At 33.9% G+C, this 21,380-nt stretch overlaps 3 protein-coding genes across 3 annotated transcripts in view; 2 read left to right on the forward strand and 1 right to left on the reverse strand.

Annotated features, from left to right (window-relative positions):
* Nucleotides 1-2,510: 2,510 nt before the first annotated feature.
* On the forward strand, nucleotides 2,511-14,602 carry cfap97 (cilia and flagella associated protein 97). The gene is made up of 5 exons (XM_056460849.1): nucleotides 2,511-2,693; nucleotides 3,938-4,795; nucleotides 4,868-5,157; nucleotides 11,231-11,369; nucleotides 13,294-14,602. The coding sequence occupies exons 2-5, from the start codon at nucleotides 3,964-3,966 to the stop codon at nucleotides 13,383-13,385; spliced, it is 1,353 nt and encodes a 450-aa protein (XP_056316824.1). The 5' UTR covers nucleotides 2,511-2,693; nucleotides 3,938-3,963; the 3' UTR covers nucleotides 13,386-14,602.
* Nucleotides 14,603-16,197: 1,595 nt separating this feature from the next.
* Nucleotides 16,198-18,553, reverse strand: slc25a4 (solute carrier family 25 member 4). The gene is made up of 4 exons (XM_056460858.1): nucleotides 18,361-18,553; nucleotides 17,118-17,604; nucleotides 16,897-17,037; nucleotides 16,198-16,817 (listed from the first exon to the last, which is right to left on the reverse strand). Exons 1-4 carry the CDS (start codon nucleotides 18,469-18,471, stop codon nucleotides 16,660-16,662), a joined length of 897 nt encoding a protein of 298 aa, XP_056316833.1. The 5' UTR covers nucleotides 18,472-18,553; the 3' UTR covers nucleotides 16,198-16,659.
* Nucleotides 18,554-20,270: 1,717 nt separating this feature from the next.
* The window catches only part of si:ch211-197n1.2 (EF-hand calcium-binding domain-containing protein 6), a 74,455-nt gene continuing 73,345 nt past the window's right edge, over nucleotides 20,271-21,380 (forward strand). Inside the window, exon 1 of the mRNA XM_056460870.1 lies at nucleotides 20,271-20,765. Coding sequence (XP_056316845.1) covers nucleotides 20,459-20,765 — 307 coding nt within the window. The 5' untranslated portion in view covers nucleotides 20,271-20,458. The remainder of the gene's footprint in view (nucleotides 20,766-21,380) is intronic.

The following is a 21,380-nucleotide window of genomic DNA, read 5'->3' on the forward strand; positions in this document are numbered from 1 at the left end:
AATATAATGCAGACAGACAGATGGCAATGCCTTTTAAAGCCTGACAAATGATATATTTTAGTCTTTTATATATATATATATATATATATATATATATATATATATATATATATATATATATATATATATATATATATATATATATATATATATATATATAAAATAAACCCTCACTGGAAAAAAAAAACTTTCATTCATCCAATTTAGGGTAATGGTTCACATTTAAATTTGATCAATTGGCCCAATGAAAAATAAATAATTTGCCCTAAACAATATTTTCTGTCTCCATGAGAACAATTTTATTTAACCTGGTACTAAGCATATTTGTCTTGTTGATGAAAGTCAATTAATTTAAATTCTTTTTTTTGTTCTAAACAAGAAGATATAGCTTTAAACAAAACAACAATTCCTATAAAATGATCATTCATCCAATTTAAAAAATAGGGTAATGGTTTCACATTTAAATTTGTTCACTTGAGCCGATAAAAAATAAATAATTTGCCTTAAACAATATTTTTTTAAAGTCCACATTCGCGGGTGTCCCACACACCACACAACTCTGAGTGTCCCTGATGTCAGCATTCTGGCAGAATAAGCAGGTAGAAGACAGCACTATCTGTTAACTTCTTTATTCTGAGCTCAAAATAAGAACAGCTCTTAACAGGACCATACCACTGGGTGCTTCCTTTACACACTACCCTCCTTGATGGCGATGGCCAATATTTTATAAATAAATGAAATATTGGGCTTAAATCACAGAAGCCAACTCAAACATAAACACACATAAAGTTTATAACAAAACAAACCCATGTACTTTAACTAATATAACACATTAACTCTAAACCATTTCCCATGATCCACCTGACTCAAGTGCTGTAGGCCAGGTCATTACTATGTGAGTAACCTTAACATTTTACATTGATCAAAACAAATATTTCTTAGTTAAAAAAAAAATCAAAATCTTAATCAAAAACATTTATATTTAACTATGTTTCGAACTTAAAATATATTAATTGAGAAATAAAACAAATAATATTAAACTGAAATAAAACACATTTTTAATTGGATGAAGTACTGCTTGAATTTTTTTTTTAGGTCATGTCTCATGTCACAGCCTCTAATATAGAATATTATATTGTAAAAGGTGCATATGCGTGTGTATATGTGTGTTTATGTCATAAAAATCTATGAAATATTTTTGACTATATCGTGTTTTTATTATGTTACTGGACTATTACACTTTTTAAAATTAATGACGCATTTGTTTCATATTTTAATCAAATGTTTACTGATATTATTCATTTAAATCTAATTTGCATTTATTCACTTTAATCAATATTTATGTATTTATTTTAATAAATCTTTAAATAATTTATTAGATCATATTGCATTAACCATATTATTCACCATATTTTATCATCATTATTTGATTGTTGTAATCCAATTTGTATTTATTTGTTACTTGAAGTTAATTATATTTTAACTGCATTATTTACTTTAATTTTATTTGTAGTTTATTATTTGATTATTAACTTTTATTATTATTATTATTTGCTTTTACATGTGTGAATGCCTTTCTTCCAAATCTTTTAATGGGTCCCCTGTAGCAATACCTTAAAGCCCTGTAGGGGTCCTCAGACTCCAGTTTGAACACTTCTCCTTTAGACAAAGAAGAGATTTGCTTATTTTATTTTATTATTTTTATTTTTTTATTATTTCATTTAGCATATTTGATACATCAAGCTGTGGCTCTTATGTAAAATAAATTCATGAGTACATGATAGGAAACTACTCGCATAATAATGCGATTATCAGTTGTCACTCTACGGTATATCTTACCAAAAAGTTTGTTTAATGTTAGGGTTTTACCAACAAAATGTATTCCTTAATGAAACTCTGAATTTGAAAGCAAAAAGACATGTGCCACAGCCTGAAGAGGGATAGTATTAGAATTATATTTAAAGACAGTTTAGTCAAAGAGAACAACAGAGGGCATGTAGTTTGTTAAGCACAACAAGTTTTTGTTTTGGTCTAGAAGATTTGGTCTTCTAGATTTGGTATTTATAATTTAGTTGTAATGTATTGAAATAAAATTAATTGAATTTGGAGCTTCTCACAGACTTAATGAATTTTGGAGTCAATAGTTTCTCTATAAATAAAATAAGAATAAAAAGTAAACAGATTAAAATAATACCACAAATACCACAAATATATATATATATATATATATATATATATATATATATATATATATATATATATATATATATATATATATATATTATTATTATTATTATTATTATTATTATTATTATTATTATTATTATTATTATTATTATTATTATCGCTGTGGCGACCCCCTACTTAATAAAGGGACTAAGCTAATATGTGCAAAGCAGAAAAGAAGTGAAATAGGTACATGCATGAAGAACACCGCACATGCTGATGGGCCGCCAAACTATTTGAGGAAATGACGTCACCTAGTTACTGTTGATAACGAGCCCACACACTCATCTGTGCAGCGCACTGGACAGCTGAAAGCTGCTGTTATAGCTTTTGTGTTCAACCGTTATCATTCTGCGCAGCATTTGTAAATTTTACGCGACGTATAATGCAGCACGTCAACCCTGTGTCTCGGAGACTTTGCCTGATAATGTCGCGGTCCAACAATCTTTTGGTGTGAATGTCAAGAGGTAGGAACTGCTAACTACATTAGCTTTATGACTTTGCGTTGGCGTATTTTAGTCATGCACATGTACACAAGTGTATGGTTTTGTTAGTTCACAATAAAAGAAAATATGCTTTTTATACGCAGCAGGGAATTGGATGTGTAGCTTAGAAGACGCTATATCTGTAGCAGCAATGCTAACAAACAAACTTGCTTGTTAATGCTTTTGTCATAGAAACATTTCCCCTGTGTGTTTTATGAGCATGTTCTGTACCACTGCTTTCACCTCTGATTTGAGTGTTTTTCATCAACACCTGAACATCTTTAAGATATAAGTAGATTTTATTGTTATTATTATTATTATTTTACCATTGCCAGAAAATACTGGAGATGCAGTAATAGTCGTTTTATTGTTGAACATTTTGTACTTAACATCGGTTGTTCATTATTATTATTATTATTATTATTAATATATTAAATTACAGTAAAAATGTTCCACGTTATTATTTTTTACCACATTTCATTTTTTTTTTATTTCTTAAGGTAAAAACAAAACAATATTTTACTTGCTCTAAGAGTTTTTAGATATTTAGATTAGAAACAAGACTGGGCAAAATAAGAAAAGCTTTTTTTGCAGTGTGATTATTAAATTTTTGTACCTGAATACTGTTAGACACCCCAAAAATCAATCAGTTAGAGCTATTTAACCATCTTGTGAAACTATATTCATATTGCAATATTTATCACAGAAAAATAAAATATTGCAATATCAGATTTTTCCAATATCGAGCAGCCCTTAAACCATTCACAGTTTTCAAAGGATAATTTCTGAGTTTAATTTTGAGTTTAATATAAGAATGATTACTAAAATATGTACAGGAGGGGAAAATAGAATTGAAATACCTCTAAGTTTCCGGCCACTAAGACAGTTTAGGGGTTAAAGGTATAGGCTAGTTTGGAAAAATTGACAATTTTGTCATCATATTCTCAACCTCAACTTGTTCAAAACATTTGAGTTTCTTTCTTCTGTTGAACACAGAGGATGATATCTCAAAGAATGCTGGAAAGCAGCAGCTATTGACTTCCATAGTATTTTCGGTTCCTACTATGAGATGCAATAGGCTCCTGGTTTAAAATGGTTTTCATAATATCTTGTTTTGTGTTCAACTGAAGAAAGGAATTCATAAAAGCTTTTATTAAAATGAGTGTAAGGAAATTTAAGGTCAACCTGGTAGTATTTCTTTGGTTACTTTTTTTTTTTGCTTTCAGGTCCCATTGACTGAGGCTACAGAAACATGTACAGCCCCAAGGAGCTGGAGGAAGAAGTTGACCACTCGTTCTTTGACAGTGACTGTGAACCTAATGAACACAATAGTTCAAAGGATGTTCAGCTCAATAAACAGAAAGCCTGTGAAAGACATGATGAGACAACAGGAAAAGAGACTCGTGTTTCAATGAATCAGATTGGTGGTGGAGTTCACAATGGAAGGAACGGTGAAGATAAAACCAGATTTAGGGATGCTTCAAACCACCAGGCCAGCAGGAGACAGAGTAAAGACACAAGTGCCAAAAGTCGATCAGATGAAGGGTCTAGCGTGCGTTCATATTCCTCTGATGAGGATAGAGAGCCAGAGGCTGATTTTAAACAGAGGAAAACCAATGGAAATGTTAACCGTGATGATGATGATGATGACGGATACCATCATAGTGATGACGAAAGTGAAGAGGATGCAAGATCCTCAGCGACAAGATCAGCAAAACAGAAGGGAATGCCTAAAAAAACAGCTGGAAAAATTCACAGGCAGAGTCGAAGCCATTCTTCATCATCATCTGATTCCGAATCCTCTCACAGCAGTGAAGAGAGAAGCACTTTTCGCTCTAGGAAATCACCAGTAAAACATCAACGGACCACTTCAGCTGACCAGAAAGAGCGGCAAAGAGAAACAGCGGAATCTGAAGACACAGTCACTGACGTTACGCCTTTATCCACACCTAATATTAGTCCTTCCCAGTCAATAGATGTGGCAGCAGATGTTCAACAGCAGCCCGGCTTTACTGAAGAGAAGTTGGCGAATGATGTTTCGGACGGTCATGCCAGCATAAGCTCTGAAGGAGAAAATGGACCAGGTTTGTGCAATAAATTGAAGTTATTCGTTTTGTCATGGCTGTCCTTTAAAATTCTCTTTCTCTACTTTGCAGAGTTTTTAAAAGTAGACAAACATTTCGACCGAGTGCTCATGGTCTCCAGCCCTGGCAGTGTTGGTGGCAGCCGTAAAAACTATTCCTTCACAAATGAGAAGGTACGGGAGATCGACCGGGAGAACCAGCGGCTGTTACATGAACTGTCCCGAGCATCATCACGCTCACAAAGCGCCCGCTCTCCCTGTTCCAAAATGAGCAGTCGCAGGAGCAGTGCACCAACCGTACGCCTCTACCACAGTGCCCTAAACAGGCAACGAGAGCAGGAGCGAATTCAGAAGGAGAACCTGGTCAGTTCAAGTCAATACATTTTACTTGCATGTAGGCATGGGATGATAACCGTTTTCAAGGTATACCGTGGTTTGGAAAATCAAGGTTTTAAAACTGCCAACATTTTCTGTAATACGTTTCCTACAGTATGAGTAAAAAATTTTTATTTACTTTTTTTTTTTTTTTTGGACAACAGTATCTCCAGCAGAAAAAAATATCCAATGATAGCATTTTAAATTGTAAAGAAATCTGTGCTTTTGACAATAATGAAGACAGCAGAAGTCAATGATTCATTAGAATTATTTAGCCTGACCTGTTTACTGCTCCAAAATGTTATAAATCTTTAAAAAAATAAAATATATTGTTTTCAAAGGGGAAAAACGTGTTTGTTTTTTACCCAGACATTTAAATAGAATCTATTTTAGAGCAGTAGTCACAGTACTGTGATATGTTTATCCAAGGTTATCATACCGTCAGAATCTTATATGGGCCCATGCTTACTTGCATGATTGTTTTATAGCAGTGGTTCTCAATTATGGTCTTCAGGCCCCCCTGCCCTGCACATTTTGTATTGCTGCATCCCAGTTTGCTTACTTAAACTACGCCCTAAAAGTATGTACTTTTTTTGTGAAGGAAAATGTATATACTTTTGAGTGTGTAATAAGAGTATGCAAGCTTTGGGGCATACTACTTTCTCGTTAACAGATCGTTATGTTGCTGAATTGAGAACCACTAGCTTATATATAATAATAATAATAATAATATATTCATTGTTTTCAGAGTATGTAAAAATGAAAAAATGAGCTTGATTGTAATTGACTGGTAACCATCTTCGCCAAATAACACCTGAATTTGATCAGTATTGATCTTACTTTATAAAGGTTACTTCACCCCAAAATGAAAATTCTGTAATCTTTTTAAATTTTTTATTTTATTTATTTATTTTTTTTGCTCATACTCACATTGCTTCAAAGCAATAAGACATTTTTTGTTCTTCGGAACACAAATTAACATAGTTTTGAATCAAGTCTTAAATCAGGAGATTTCTGTCCCTTCGTATCTTGCAGTGTTTTGAAGAGCATCAGGCTGAGAAAAAAAAGAATGGCTGAAAATCTAACGACAATCTTCTCTGTTCCTCCACTAGAGGGGGTGATTTCCAATGTTTTAAGTTGTGCTGTGAACTCTATTCTAATATGATTTCAGGTTCATTTTTTTCACACTCAGAGCAACTCAGTCACACTTATTATAAAGCAACTACTATATAGAGAAACTTTATTATTTGTCAAAGTGACGCAAGATATTTTTGTTTGATTTGTATTTAAATGTCTGGGGTCAGTAATATTTTTACATTTATTTTAGAAAGACACCAATTACTAATTCATTACTTTTTACATAAGCAAAGATGCATTGAATTGATCATAAATGACAGACATATATATATATATATATATATATATATATATATATATATATATATATATATATATATATATATATATATATATATATATATATATATATATATATACATTGTTGCAAAAAAACTTTCAAATAAATCGTTTAATTTAAATTCTTCTTAATCAAAGGTAAGTGCAAGAAACTGGATCATGAAAAATATGAAGCAACATTTTAAATGGTTTTAACATTGCTAGCAATTAGAAATATTTCTCCAAAACTGCATATTGCAGTTATATCTGATGGATATTGTGACACTGAAGCCAAAAATGTAGCTTTGCTATAAAAGAAAGTTAAAAAACAGTTATTTTTCAATTGTAAAATATTTCACAATACTGCCATTTTTAACTGTGTTTCTGATCAAATGAAGGCACACGCGGTGAAAATAAAATACTTTTTTAAAAAACAATTCTTACTGACCCCAGACTTAAACAGTAGTGTTTGTTTGGATATTGTCAACTCGAGTGTCCCAGTATGTATCAGCAGATGTTTTGTGTCCTTATTCTTATGCGTTATTATTCATTCATCTAATTCATGAATGCAGAAGTGCTAGTGTTTATTTTAGTATTCTGCATGGTTTGGGGGCGCTGTCAGCCACAGCCAGTGAAAGCAGAGAGACCATTACCACCTGACTGAGACGAGAACAGACAGGTGGCACATGCTGCTCTTGACATTATACTCAATTCACCCCCAGTCACAGAGTTGTACAAACTGTTTTCTCCTCTATGTTTTTCTTTGCAATGTAATTTAATTAAAAGAGGTACTGTAGCTCAACCAAAAATAACACACACATTTTTTATTTATATATATATATATATATATATATATATATATATATATATATATATATATATATATATATATATATATATATATATATAATTTTTTTTTTTTTTAATTATTTTTTTTTTAAACCATATGAGGGTGAGTAAATGATGATGATCTCTCTTTCTCTTTCTTTTTTTTACATTTACAGTAAGCCATTGTCTATGCAAGGAAGTTAATCAGGGTGTCCGCAGGGCCTCAAAAAGTATTAAAAGTCTCATAATATTAAAACTTAGTTAGTTTTTAGCATAACTATAAACTAGTGCACACCAAAAGAGTGACACAAAATTCACACCCAGAAGATATAAGCATGTTAAGCTTGTAGTTTGTCACTTCCATCTAAAGGGATTAGCAGTTTTATTCACCTCATACTTCAGTTTCTTACCTCTCTGACAGGTCATTCAGGGTGTCTTGTAGGGGAGAGGTGTCCAACCTACAGCATCTAAACTAAGGGGTACCTCAGGGCTCTGTTCTTGGGCCACTTGTCTTCTCCATCTACACGACATCTTTAGGACCAGTCATCCAGAAACATGGATTTTCCTACCACTGCTATGCTGATGATACCCAGCTATACCTCTCTTTTCACCCTGATGATCCCTCGGTTCCAGCTCGCATCTCAGCCTGCCTGTCAGACATTTCACACTGGATGAAAGATCATCATCTTCAGCTTAACCTCGCGAAAACGGAAATGCTTGAAGTTTCTGCCAACCCGACTCTTCACCATAACTTTTCAATCCAGATGGATGGGGCAACCATTACTGCATCCAAAATGGTAAAAAGCCTTGGAGTAACGATTGATGACCAACTAAACTTCTCTGACCACATTTCTAGAACTGCTCGATCTTGCAGATTCGCACTCTATAACATCAGAAAGGTCCGACCCTTCCTATCTGAACATGCAGCTCAACTCATTGTTCAAGCTCTTGTTCTCTCCAAACTGGATTATTGCAACTCTCTACTAGCCGGGCTTCCAGCTAATTCTATCAAACCTCTTCAGCTGCTTCAGAATGCAGCAGCACGAGTGGTCTTTGATGAACCCAAAAGAGCACATGTCACTCCGCTACTCACCCGTTTGCACTGGCTGCCAGTTGCTGCTCGCATCAAATTCAAAGCTCTGATGTTTGCTTACAAAGCGACTTCTGGCTTTGCTCCTTCTTATCTGCTCTTACTTCTGCAGATTTATGTGCCCTCCAGAAACTTGCGTTCTGTGAATAAACATTGCCTCGTGGTTCCATCCCTAAGAGGGAAGAAATCACTTTCCCGAACTCTCACATTCAATCTACCCAGTTCGTGGAATGAACTCCCTAACTGCATCAGAACGGCAGAGTCACTTGCTGTCTTCAAGAAATGACTAAAAACTCAACTATTTAGTCTCCACTTTCCTTCCTAATCTGCAATTGCCTCTCTGCCTATACCACTAACTGTACTTTAACATTACTAATAATTTGCTTCTAAGACTTTACACACCTGAAACTTGCCTATAGCACTTATTCACTGTTGCTCTTATAGTTGTGTAAATTGCTTCCTTGTCCTCATTTGTAAGTCGCTTTGGATAAAAGCGTCTGCTAAATGACTAAATGTAAATGTCATCAAATCTTGACCAATCAAATGCTCTCTAGTATTTGACTTGCCCCGCCCCCTTCAAAATGCTTCACGTTTGATGAACTTGCTGATGAACGTGCTCAGCCACTATCACTGGCAGAGCTGTGGTAAAACAAAACTAAATGCTATTGGCTGTTTTTTTAGAAGGGGCGGAGCTACTCTGTCCCAATTTTTGGCTTGTTTTTCCCTTTAGACGATGTCAAACACTGAATAAAGAATCTACATTTTAAAGTACTTTACGGTACCTTTAATAGTTGATAGAGTAATCTAGAGAAATTTAAGGCCTTAAATGGAGAGAAAAAAAAGTCTTAAATGCTATTTTACAAGGTATTTAGTTTTGTATCGTTTTTGTTTGTACAATGTATAGTTGTATGCAAAAATTTGCCTTAATTTAACTGTGAAAATCGGGATGCTGTGTAGTTTAACACTGATAAAATCCTGCTAGAATTGACATAGCGCTACTTTGTTTACCGCAGTAACCAAGCCAACAACGTTATTTCTGCAGTTCTATTGAAGCCACCTGCTGGATTAGCATTTATATTCAGTGTGTGATGTTTTAGTTTAGGATTAGATTCTTACAATCAGTATTTAATAAATATACTGTAAGTAAAATGTCACCAATGTTATCGATTGAAACTTAAAGTGGTTATGAGGTCTTAAAATGCATGGAAAGAGACTTAAAGTCTGTATTAACTGGAAACTGGGACGTTTTTTTTCCCGTATTGTTACGCAGTTCCTAGAGAAATGGAATTTTAAATGAGAAAACAGTGGGTGTGGCTTGTTTTTTTTCAGGAAAATATCTCCTCATTATTTCTGTTTCTTGTAATAGTGATGTCAAAACTGACAGTTGAAGGGGTGTGGTTAAGTATATTAGCCACGCCCAATATCTCAGACAGTCGAAATCTGAGAATTAAACTGAAAACAAACAGGAGGTGCATTTTCAGATTTCAACTAAAGATTTCAAGGGCAAACGATTATTTTTTTTTGTGAAATTTTTGTGTTTGCACTTTCTGAACATCACGGTCACTGATAATCTTTTGCTAACTCTCTTTCAGTCATCTTCAAAAGTCTTTACAGATTTAAACTGTCCTCTCAGGTTGATGAAAACAGAATGTACAATAGAAACACAGACAAAGAGGTGTGATTCAGACTGCTTGTTCTTCGAGGTCTTGTTAGCGTTTTACTGCCTGGCAACTAATGCTGGAACACAAGAAGAAGAGTACAAGATGGCCAGTGGCTTTCTTTACGAGCACTGAGCGAGATGTCCTCTGTCTTCACCTTTACTCTATTTCCACTCCCCGCTCTTTTCGTGGGTTTTGCTTACTGAGAGGTTTCTAAAGGGCTGTGTGTACCGTCATACGGAGGCATGACAGCCTGTGACATTCTGATCCTCATGCACTGGTTATTTTTATTCTCAATGGCTCACTGGCTTTTCAGAAAGCAGTTGTAGTCACTCTATTGGTTATCTTATTTTGAGACAATTTAGTGCATGTTTGTCATGCTTTTAGGTACATTTTTGAGGTAAACCTGAGAGAATTTTTCTTTTCATATTTGTCTTTACACATTTCCAATGACTTTTGATGCTTAAATAAATAAACAAATTAAATAATTAAATCACAATGATTAATGGACTAATATAGAATTTAAATTCAGCAAAATCATAGTTATGTAAAAAATATTTTGTGTTCATAACTAGACTAAGTAATTTATCTTGTTTATTTAAAATATGTATTATATATTTAATTTAAATTTATAAATTTATTTATTTAAAATTTTATTTGTCTATATGTGTTTTTGTGTACTTTTTATTTATTTATTTATTTATTTATTTATTTATTTATTTATTTTCCAGCCCATGCCATGATTTCAGGCATTAATATTAGTTTTTATACATTACAATAGGATTATATGTTTTGGTCAAGCTTAATAATGAAAGCTACTCTAATAATATTAATGATAATAATAAATAATACATTTTAATTATTCAATGTTCAATGAATTCAGATGTTAAGTACAGCTCTGGATGTGAATTGAAATTCTGACCTGTCTAACATATACACTTAATACTCGGTAGAAAGCATCCTCAAAAATATGCATCAATATTTTTAAATAATAACAATTGTTCCTTAAAAAGTTTGTACTGCACCACAGTGAGTCTATAAAAAATTAAGGAGAATTCTTGTTAAATGAGTATGATTGGTGTTGTTTCAGGCATTTCTGAAGCGTCTAGAATCTGTGAAACCCACTCCTGGCATAACCAGAGATGAACAGCTAGCTGATTACCAGCGCCAGTGCCGATACATGGGAACACACAATACAGACATTCCACAGGTCAACCCCAAGACTTCTGGTACGTGCGCACACACACACACACTTTAAGTGACATTCACATTCATGTCATCTCATTTTCAGCAGATTTTGTAGAAGAGTAATTAATACCTTGAGCTATTTATGATTTAAAATATAGCAAATGTAGTGTGTAATTTCATTTCCTAATTTCAAATTTTCACTTGTCATATTAGACTGCTTTATTAGATATGTAAACTATGAGTAAAAATCTGTAATGATCTTCTTCATGTATTTATCACTTTATTATTGCTAGTATGCAAACAGCTTCTAACAAAACATAAATGTGACCCTGGACCACAAAAGCAGTCACAATTGTCAATTTTTTGAAATTAAGATTTATACATGAAGGGATCCCAAATAAATAATCTTCCCATTGATGTATCATGTTTTTTTTTTTTGTTGTTTTTTTTTAAAGGAAAGAACAGTATTTGGCCAAGATGCAACTAAAAATGGAATCTGCATTTAAAGTTATTTCTAATTCAAAATTGTGTTTTCTCATGAAACCCAATTTGCAATTAATTTTCCATTGACTTTTGGCTTAAAAGGAAAATGTATGATTTTGACTTATACAGTGCTTTATTTTTGGCTATTTCTAAAAATATACCCATATACCTTTCTGAATTTCCCCTTTAAACCCTTTTAAGTAAGTTTATTCAATTCACCATTCTTTTGAAATTTGTGTTGAACAATGGACTCTTTTCACAAGACTGTTATGACGTATTTAACCGTCATCAGCATTTTAAATGCTTTTATTATTTTTTTAATATTTCAATTTTTTAAAAAAGCATTTGAACATTTCTATGCGTTTACGTATGTATCATATCATATCATCTTTGCATAAAATTGGGGTTGTCACGATAATTTATCTTGTGATACTATACCAGCTAATAGCTAATAGTATTGTGATACTGTAATTTATAACTCAAATTATAAAGAAAAGTGTGAGAAATGCTATATTTGACATTTTATAATAGGTCTACTCGAATTAAATTCATAATTCCCTTATTATTGAAAAAAGTATTATTTGCATGTCACTTCACCTAAAATTTATCCAGTCGTTTTGTTGATTTTGTTGATATCTGGCCAACAAAAAATACGTTAAAACAAAGATATAAATTATACCAAAAATTGTTACAAAAAGAGCGTTTTTTTCCAACCAAATGGTCAAAAATTGTTTCAATGTTTCCTGTTGCTATTTTCATCTTTTGTCTAATTGGGTAACAATCCAAATTAATTCAAAATTTTACTTGAGTCGTTATTTTTAGAGATTGTTGCGGTTGTTGTATCTACCAAATCAAATTATCAGAAAAAGAAATGAACTGATTCAGAAAACATCAGAAAACGTGCAACCTTAAAGGGCTCCACAGACTATTAATATAAAATGGTCTACTGTTGCACATACGTGTGAGCATTTTAGTGACTTTTCCACATGCAGCATTATCTATTGTAGATAGACCGTTAATAACGTATTTCTGTGACACCGCCAGTATTTTGGAGCCATATTATCACGATACAACCATAGTAAACTGTGCAACCTTAGATCAAATGACAAAAATGAACAGCAGTGTATATGGGCAGGACAGTAAATTTGATGTTGGTCTCTTTTCTGGCTACCATTATCAGGCCTCACATATTTATTTTTCCTTTTTTTTGAAAGTTTTAATAAAACAATTGTGGAGTTTTTCTTTTATTGTTTCAGCAAATAGTATTGTAAAACAAAATTGTTTTGCTCTCCCATTCACTGTGCTCCAAATTTTCCCAACTATGGTGGCTTAGGCTACTGAGAATCCCTGAAATCTGAAAAAGGGTCCATTGTAAATACAATTAACAAAAGGCTTTATTTGCATACTTTACTTTTTAAATCTGTTCAAATAATAGTTTTCTTGTTACGTCTCAAATTAACTCTTGTTTTTATATAAACACAGGGAGAACTTCAAGACCTGGAAGCAGTCCTCACAAAACTAGATCAGAAACTGCTAAACTCCATAGAGTGAAGCCACGGCCTGCATGGTCATGATCATCAAATATTGCCTTCTCTTTATCTGCTCTGACACTTTGATTTCATGCTCTGCTCTGACTGTAAGTAGATGACTGCAGGTCACGACACCAGAGTTTCTTGATGTATCTTTCAAAACTTTAAAACGTTTGACTTCATGCTCATTAGTCCTGATGTGATTATAAACGGTAATGTTTGTTTACACAGCTAAATAGTCAATGATGTTAATTACTTGAATAGTCTGTGGCTTAGATATTGCAGGACTAAACACATTCAGTCAAACGATAAGTGTGGAATTACATTTTATGAGACATACTTCAGTGCCTATTTGTAACAGACATATGTTAAAACTATTCATAATTTAAAAGCCATTGCTGCTGTTATCAGAACAGTAAATTTCATGATGAGTCTGTCTGAAAATGTATATTTCATGTTAAATAAATGCTTTAATAGTTATGGGGGTATTCATAGTTGTTACAGTTTTTGGAATGTAAAAGTGGTTTGTTTATGGGTTATATGCACATCTAGTGTTTTTCAGCCAATGAATGTCAGGTGAAAGCTTAATGTGACTTTCTAGTTTCATAAAGTTCTTTTTACAGCATCGATGTTGTAATGTAATTATATTACATTCAGTTGAATAGACTTGAGCAATCATTTAAGCATAAAACAAGAGGAAAGACCGTGTAACCGCTAGCGCCGCCAGGATCAGCAAGCAAGCGCAGAAACTCCATTGAAAATACTGGGTTAAAATAAAATGTTAATATTTTAAAGACATGACTGTGGAAAATGGAATTTAATGCAGTGCTTCTTGTCTGGTCTGAGACTCACTTTATATCATATATCTATCAGTCAGGGAAGATCATTGATTTTTAAAGAAATCAGACCTTAAATGTGGCAATTTTATAGTGGAAAGACTACAGAGCTGAGGCTGGCTGGCTGAAATTCAAAGTCCGTGTGAATATACCTCTTTGAGTTAGTGTGACATTTGAATAACTGGCATGCTGACGTTGTGACAAGCATGCTGAGACAAATCCCTGTCCGTTACTATGTAACAATGCCAGTAATTTGCCTGTCACTTTTAAACTGCTTTTGAAAAGACTGACTGACACTTGTTGACATATGCTATCTAGACTGACAAGGTTATCAAACAAGCACAGTGCCTGGTACAGTAGAAATTGCCTTTGCTGTGGAAGTAAATCTTAGCTTAACTAGCTTATGACTTATTTAGAATTACAGAATTCAGAATTACTAGCCCCCTTTTGAATTTTGTTTTCTTTTTAAAATATTTCCCAAATGATGTTTAACCGAGCAAGGACATTTTTACAGTATGTCTGATAATATTTTTTTTTTTCCTGGAGAAAGTCTTAATTGTTTCATTTCGGCTAGAATAAAAGCAGTTTTTAATTTTTTAAACACCATTTTAAGGACGAAATTATTAGCCCCTTTAAGCAAGTTTTTTTTCCGATAGTCTACAGAACAAACCATCGATATTCAATAACTTGCCTAATTACCCTAACCTGCCAAATTAACCTAATTAACCTAGTTAAGCCTTTAAATGTCACTTTAAGCTGTATAGAAGTGTCTTGAAAAATATCTAGTCAAATATTTTTACTGTCATCATGGCAAAGATCAAATAAATCAGTTATTAGAAATGAGTTATTAAAACTGTTGTGTTAAGAAATGTGTTGAAAGAATCTACTCTCCATTAAACAGAAATTGGGGATCCCCCCCCCCACACACACACACAGAATTATTAGCCCCCGTTTTTTTTTTTTTTTTTTTTCCCCAAGTTATTTTTTTTAATGGAGAGAAGATTTTTTTCAACACATTTGTAAGCATAATAGTTTTAATAACTCATTTCTAATAACTGAATTATTTTATCTTTGCGATGATGGCTGTAAATAATATTGGACTAGATATTTTTCAAGACACTTCTAGACAGCTTAAAGTGAAATTTAAAGGCTTAACTAGGTTAATTAGGTTAACTAGGCAAGTTAGGGCAATTAGGCAAGTTATTGTATAATGATGGTTTGTTCTGTAGACTATCAAAACAAAATACAGCTTAAAGGGGCTAATACTTTTGACCTTAAAATGGTTAAAAAAAAATTTAAAACTGCTTTTATTCTAGCCTAAATAAAACAAATAAGACTTTCTCCAGAAGAAATAATATTATCAGATTATAATAAATAATATTATATATAGAATTATATATATATATATATATATATATATATATATATATATATATATATATATATATATATATATATATTACAGACCGTTTTTATAATATTACAGATCTTTTTATAATATGTATTCAACGTAAAAAATACCTTTTACTTTTCATTTGATACTTTAAGCGTTATATTATAATAATTAGAAAGTCTCTTTATTTTCACAGAGGCTGCATTTATTTGATCAAAAATGCAGAAAAGATTTTGACTTTACAATTTGAATGAATCGTATCTATTTTAATATACTTTTAAAAAATCTATTGCATTTTTAATGCAACTCCAGTATTCTGTCACATTATCATACTGAATGTCTGGATTTGTTCATTTGGTACTCAAAAATCTGTTCTGTTCCATACATTCTTATACTCTTAAGCTTTGCTGTAAATATTTTATGTACTATAGGAACTGTGCATTTTACAGTTACTTGTTATAGATTCTATTTATTAAAATGTTTTAGTGAATTAAATTCTAAAGTCAATATAAGTCTATTATCATTACTGTTCTGACACAACCTTTGACTTTTCTGATCATTAATAACTATATAATCTGGAAATTAAACATTTCATAATATCACAAAAAGAAATGATATGCACAAAAGGTGTATTTTCAGCTTTATTGTTATTAAAAGAACACATAAGGTGGAATACACCACAAGAACATTCAGCTTTTCAGTGTACAGCCACTTGCTTCAGTCTGGGATCAAATGTGTTCAGCTAACTAGAGAAGAGAAGAGCCACTGTAGAACATGTAGACGCTCAAGATTTATGAGGAAATCAATTCAAATTCAAATAAATAAATGAGAAAAAATAAAACATGACTTTCAATCTAACCAGACCGAAAGTCAACTTAAATTGAAGGGCAGTAGCAGGTAAACTTCAATATATTTACAAGTGTTGGGGTGGAGGATGCAGTGACCACCCACGATCACATGATCACCATCCACCCCTGGGCCAGCTTGGCTAAGTACACTTCCCTTGGTTGTTAAACATTCTACACAATTAAGACATACACAGCGCTCAGGGTTTCCTTTGGTGGGGATGGACATGATGGATGGAGAATGTTTATGTGTACTTCTTGATCTCGTCATACAGGACCAGCACAAAAGCGCCTCCCGCACCTCTGATCACATTAGACCATGCGCCCTTGAAGAAAGCTCTACCACCCTCATCATTGGCGATCTTTTTCCAACAGTCGATTGTGCCCTTGTACATAATGTCAGCTTTTTGAAAGAAAAAAACAGGCGTTAGACTGATCGTCAAAGCAGTTGGTTGTCAAATTTGTGCAAAGATTTAGCCTACCTCCTTTGCGTCCGGACTGCATCATCATACGACGCCTGACAGTGTCGAAGGGATATGAAATGATACCAGCAACAGCTGTGACAGTCTGGGCGATCATCCAACTGACGACAATGTGTGTGTGCTTGGGATCCGGCAACATACCTGAGTGATAGAGTTCACCAATTGTCATTCACAAGAAAATTGTTGTTATCCACAAGAGACTTTTGTGAGTAGTTGCTTACCTTTAGCTGTATCATAGATACCAAAGTAAGCAGCTCTGTAGATGATAATGCCCTGGACTGACACATTAAAGCCAAGGTAGAGACCCCTAAGGCCATCAGACTTGAAGATCTTGGCAACACAGTTTCCGAGACCGGTGAACTCTCTCTCTGCTGCACCTTTGCCGATATCAGCAGCAAGCCTTGTTCTGGCGAAGTCAAGAGGGTAGACGAAGCACAGAGAGGTTGCACCGGCAGCACCACCAGAGGCCAGATTACCAGCGAAGTAACGCCAGAACTGGGTATTCTTGTCCACTCCTCCGAGGAAGATCTTCTTGTACTTGTCTTTGAAGGCAAAGTTGAGGGCTTGTGTTGGGAAGTATCTGATGACGTTGGCGAGATTGCCTCTCCAGAAGGATAGGAATCCCTGCTCTTTGGGAATTCTTACTACGCAGTCAATGATGCCTTTGTACTGCATATCAGCCGTGATCTGTTTGCTGGCATGTTGGACCTGTGAAGCAGCAGTTTGGATTTGTTAGTGGAAGATGTACTTTTGAATCATCATGGTCATAGTGTGTCAGTCTTGTAAGAGAAACCCCAACGGCTGGGTTTGATAAAGTAGAAATTCACATTCTGGTAGAGTTCACATTTTGGTTTCTTTACACTGAGGGTTCAGCCTGACCATGTGCACAAGTTGCACTTGGCATCACGCCTCACTTGCGCGTGGGGTTTAAGGATTGGGTTGCAGTCTCAAGACTATTTTTAACTTTAAACTTACACCAAATATCACTGCTCTTCACAGGCACGGTCTTTACACACATGATTGGCCTTTCTGAACTCTGGCATTGATGGAAAGAGTGATGGAAGTGGGCAAGGTCAAAGTTATGTGTTTAAACTTTCCGCAAAAATCAGAAAAAGCACGATAAAAATTAAAATGCGGAGCTTAAATGACCAAAAAACGTTAATCAAACAATAATTTAATTAAATTAACATTAAGTAAATTAACATTCTCTATTGCCTTTTTGCCATTTCTTAGTAAGGCTTAATAAAGTAGCACCATGGACAGCGCCATAATTTGTATGCCTTTTTAGTTAAACCTTTACCTTTATTCACCTACTCTACACGATTAATTGATTCAAACTTTACTGAACCAACAACTCATTTTTAGTGCACTTTAATTTATGGCATTACCTATCTAATATATGCAACTGTGATTCACATGCAACAATTATTCGTTTGGAATCTTACATATGCAAACGTATGTTACCTGCAGTAACAGCTTGACTCTCTCAATGGGGGCAACTGCTGTCTTGGAAATGGCAGCGGCCACACCACCGGCCAAGAAATCCTTCAAGAAGCTGATCACTCCGTCAGACATGATGTCCTATATCCTGGAAGACAATCTCACCACCTTAGGACCCTATATGAACCCCTGCGACGACCCTTCAAATGGACGAGTGCTCGTGTTTGCTCTTAATATATCCAGGGTCATTATCGCGAGAGGAGCGGATGATGGATCTACGAGGGACCGAACCGAAACTCGAAGCTGAATAAATATCCCGGGTCATGGGCCAAGAGTCTTGCGCAAGTTCATTAATGCCCTGGGTCAATGATCTGGGGACGTTTAAAGGACACATTTTATTTTAATTGTTTACTAAAAAAACTTTCGAAATATTTAGTACCGGACAAACGGGTTCATATATAAAATAATGCGATGTAAATAATTTTACAGCAATGAAATGAATTCAATAGTAAAATAACAAATTAGGTTGGATTTTTGCACGATACCAATACTGAATTGTTGCAATTTTTTCCCAAATTCGGTTTGATAAAACCCAGAATTTTAAGGCATAGTTATGTACAATTTGTATATTCATTTTATTTATTCATTCACTCAGTGTAAAAATTATGAGAGCTCGTAAATGTTATAGGTCAAAAAGTAATTCAGCCAACATCTCCAATACTGTTTTCTTAAAAAAATTTTTTTAATTGATTGTGTAAATGATATTTTTTGTTTGTTGCTTATTTCATTGAAAGTAATTTTTAATTGTACTTTTTTTTATTGGTTTATGTCTATATGAAGTAAGATATGATGTTCAAAAGTCAGTAGCCCTAAAATGTAAGATATAGCCAATTAATCCTTTCAGGTGCAATGCAAAACGTCTTTAAAATCATATGTACAAAAAAATGATGGTGATGATGGTTTATTTACGAATACAAATTTATGAAGTTAGTTTAACTAATTTTAATTGCTATAGTGTATAATTGTCCCTGATTCCACAGTTATCTTAAGTGTATTCGATCTAATCAGCATGTATTGACTTTGTAAAACCTGTTTAATTTTGTAACGTGTTGCAGTGTGCGTTCATAGCGCAGACGCCTGCGCATTCAGACTGTAGCTTTAGATAACTGAAACCTCGTCTCCATTTCATTTTTCTCCCTCGGTCAAAGTTAGGTTTGTTGCCTGGCTACACTGCAGCCCTGAAGTTTTGAATGTTTCTGAAAACAAAGCAGGAAAAACTTCTTTACACACAATGAATGTTCCAACGCTAATCACACTTAAGATCAAATTTCCTAAAGCAAGCTATTTTACTGAATTTCTCCCTCCCTTGAAGCTGAAATATCACTCATAAATTAATATAATGTACATGCCAAATTTAATGTTAAAAGTAAATGTTCCAAATGGACGTTTGTTGCCATAGAAGAGGAATTATGTTTCCCTAAATAAACCCATTCTTGAAAATAATTGTGGAAGAACATTTTAATAATCTACAGAAATTCTTTTGATGAATTGATATTTCCATAAATGTTTGATGGATAATGAACAAAGAGAAAAATCTATTTGCTGTGAGTACTAAAGTTTGGATTCAATCGGGTTAAGTCACTAATGAGTGTGTGTTTTATTTTGGGGACATATATAACTATAGCCTCATGCATTTGTCGACATCATTGAGAGAAATTATTATTCATTCTTTAAAAAGTAAAACTTTGTAAAAGATTTGGCTCAAGATTCACTATTCGTCATCAAAAATATCACAATACACTTTCAGATAAACTTAACACCAAACGCGCGCTCTTGGTCTCGTGTGCGAACATCGCGTGCTTTTATGATTTGCGCGTGCAACCTGCCACTCTAGGCGCGAGCGCTTGTTGTTGCTATGAGCAACTTGGCTTCTCTTTAGTAACCCAGCAAGCAGACTGTTTTTCCTCTCTTAAAAGTTCTTTAGTATTGAAATAAGAGAGACTACTGACATTTTGTATTTTATAAAGTTCGATGATAATTCAATTTAACTTGTTTTCTTAGTGCGTGTCACACTTTGGAAAATAGCTTGAGAGTCATTTAAACCTAAAACGTTTCATTCAGGATGTCCACTGTGTTTTCTGTACGGCTCCCAGCCATTCAACACCCTTCATCAAGACTTGGAGATCCAGATCTCATCTCTCTCCGGGGTTATTCCACAGACTGCAGAGATCAGAGATGCTGCGTCCCTCAGAAAGGAACCAGAGCTCGGTCTCCAGACACGGAGAGCCTGGACTCTGCTTTTCGCAGTCAGAGCAGCAGAAGTGATATTAGTTCTCTGGTGGAGAACGGAAAAAGACGATTAGATGTTCCAGAGCTGATTCCAGAGGGCGAAGAGGACAACCATGATAAAGCCAAACTACCTGCGTTCCGTGAGTCTCTATATAGCCTGACATTTATGGTGCTCGTTAGTAATAATGATGGGCACTTCTGCACCAACTACAGCTGGTGATAATGTAATGGTTATGCTCTGTGAATTTATGAGGTCTGCCTCTAAATCATTATTTTAGCACCTGAAACAGCGTCAAGAGGACTGATAAATTGCTGAGTGTCAAATATTTTGTGCCACATGCTCCATTAACATTGCATTATGACCAGCTGTCGTGCGGCCCGCTTGTAGATCATGTCTTCATGTTTAACCATATGACACAATAAGAGTGGCTGGGAATCTTAAATATTTTAATGAGAGCATAATATTCTTAAATAAAAATCAGATTTAAAAAAAACGACGTTTTATGCTGTATAGAACAAATGACACCATTTTAATAGAAATATTTACATCATTATAATTATTTTTTATTGTTATAATTGATTTTAGTTTTTATTTTACTATTAAATCCTTTTTGTTGTATTTTAACTTAACAACTCATTTAATCAATGTGCCAATCTTTAATCAAAATATATATTTTCGAGAGCCTTTAAAGCAGGGGTGACCAACCCTGTTCCTGGGGATCTCTGCAGATTTCACTTGCAACCCATATCAAACA

The sequence above is a fragment of the Danio aesculapii genome, chromosome 1, assembly GCF_903798145.1.
Source record: "Danio aesculapii chromosome 1, fDanAes4.1, whole genome shotgun sequence".
Classification (NCBI taxonomy): Eukaryota; Metazoa; Chordata; class Actinopteri; order Cypriniformes; family Danionidae; genus Danio; species Danio aesculapii.

Coding starts and splice junctions, on each gene's coding strand:
- cfap97 (XM_056460849.1), top strand. CDS start 3,964: ATGTACAGCCCCAAGGAGCTGGAGGAAGAAGTTGACCACTCGTTCTTT. Junction 5,158..11,230: donor GAATTCAGAAGGAGAACCTG/GTCAGTTCAAGT, acceptor GTGTTGTTTCAG/GCATTTCTGAAGCGTCTAGA. Junction 11,370..13,293: donor GGTCAACCCCAAGACTTCTG/GTACGTGCGCAC, acceptor ATATAAACACAG/GGAGAACTTCAAGACCTGGA.
- slc25a4 (XM_056460858.1), bottom strand. CDS start 18,471: ATGTCTGACGGAGTGATCAGCTTCTTGAAGGATTTCTTGGCCGGTGGT. Junction 17,038..17,117: donor TATCTATGATACAGCTAAAG/GTAAGCAACTAC, acceptor TCTATCACTCAG/GTATGTTGCCGGATCCCAAG. Junction 16,818..16,896: donor GCAGTCCGGACGCAAAGGAG/GTAGGCTAAATC, acceptor TCTTTCAAAAAG/CTGACATTATGTACAAGGGC.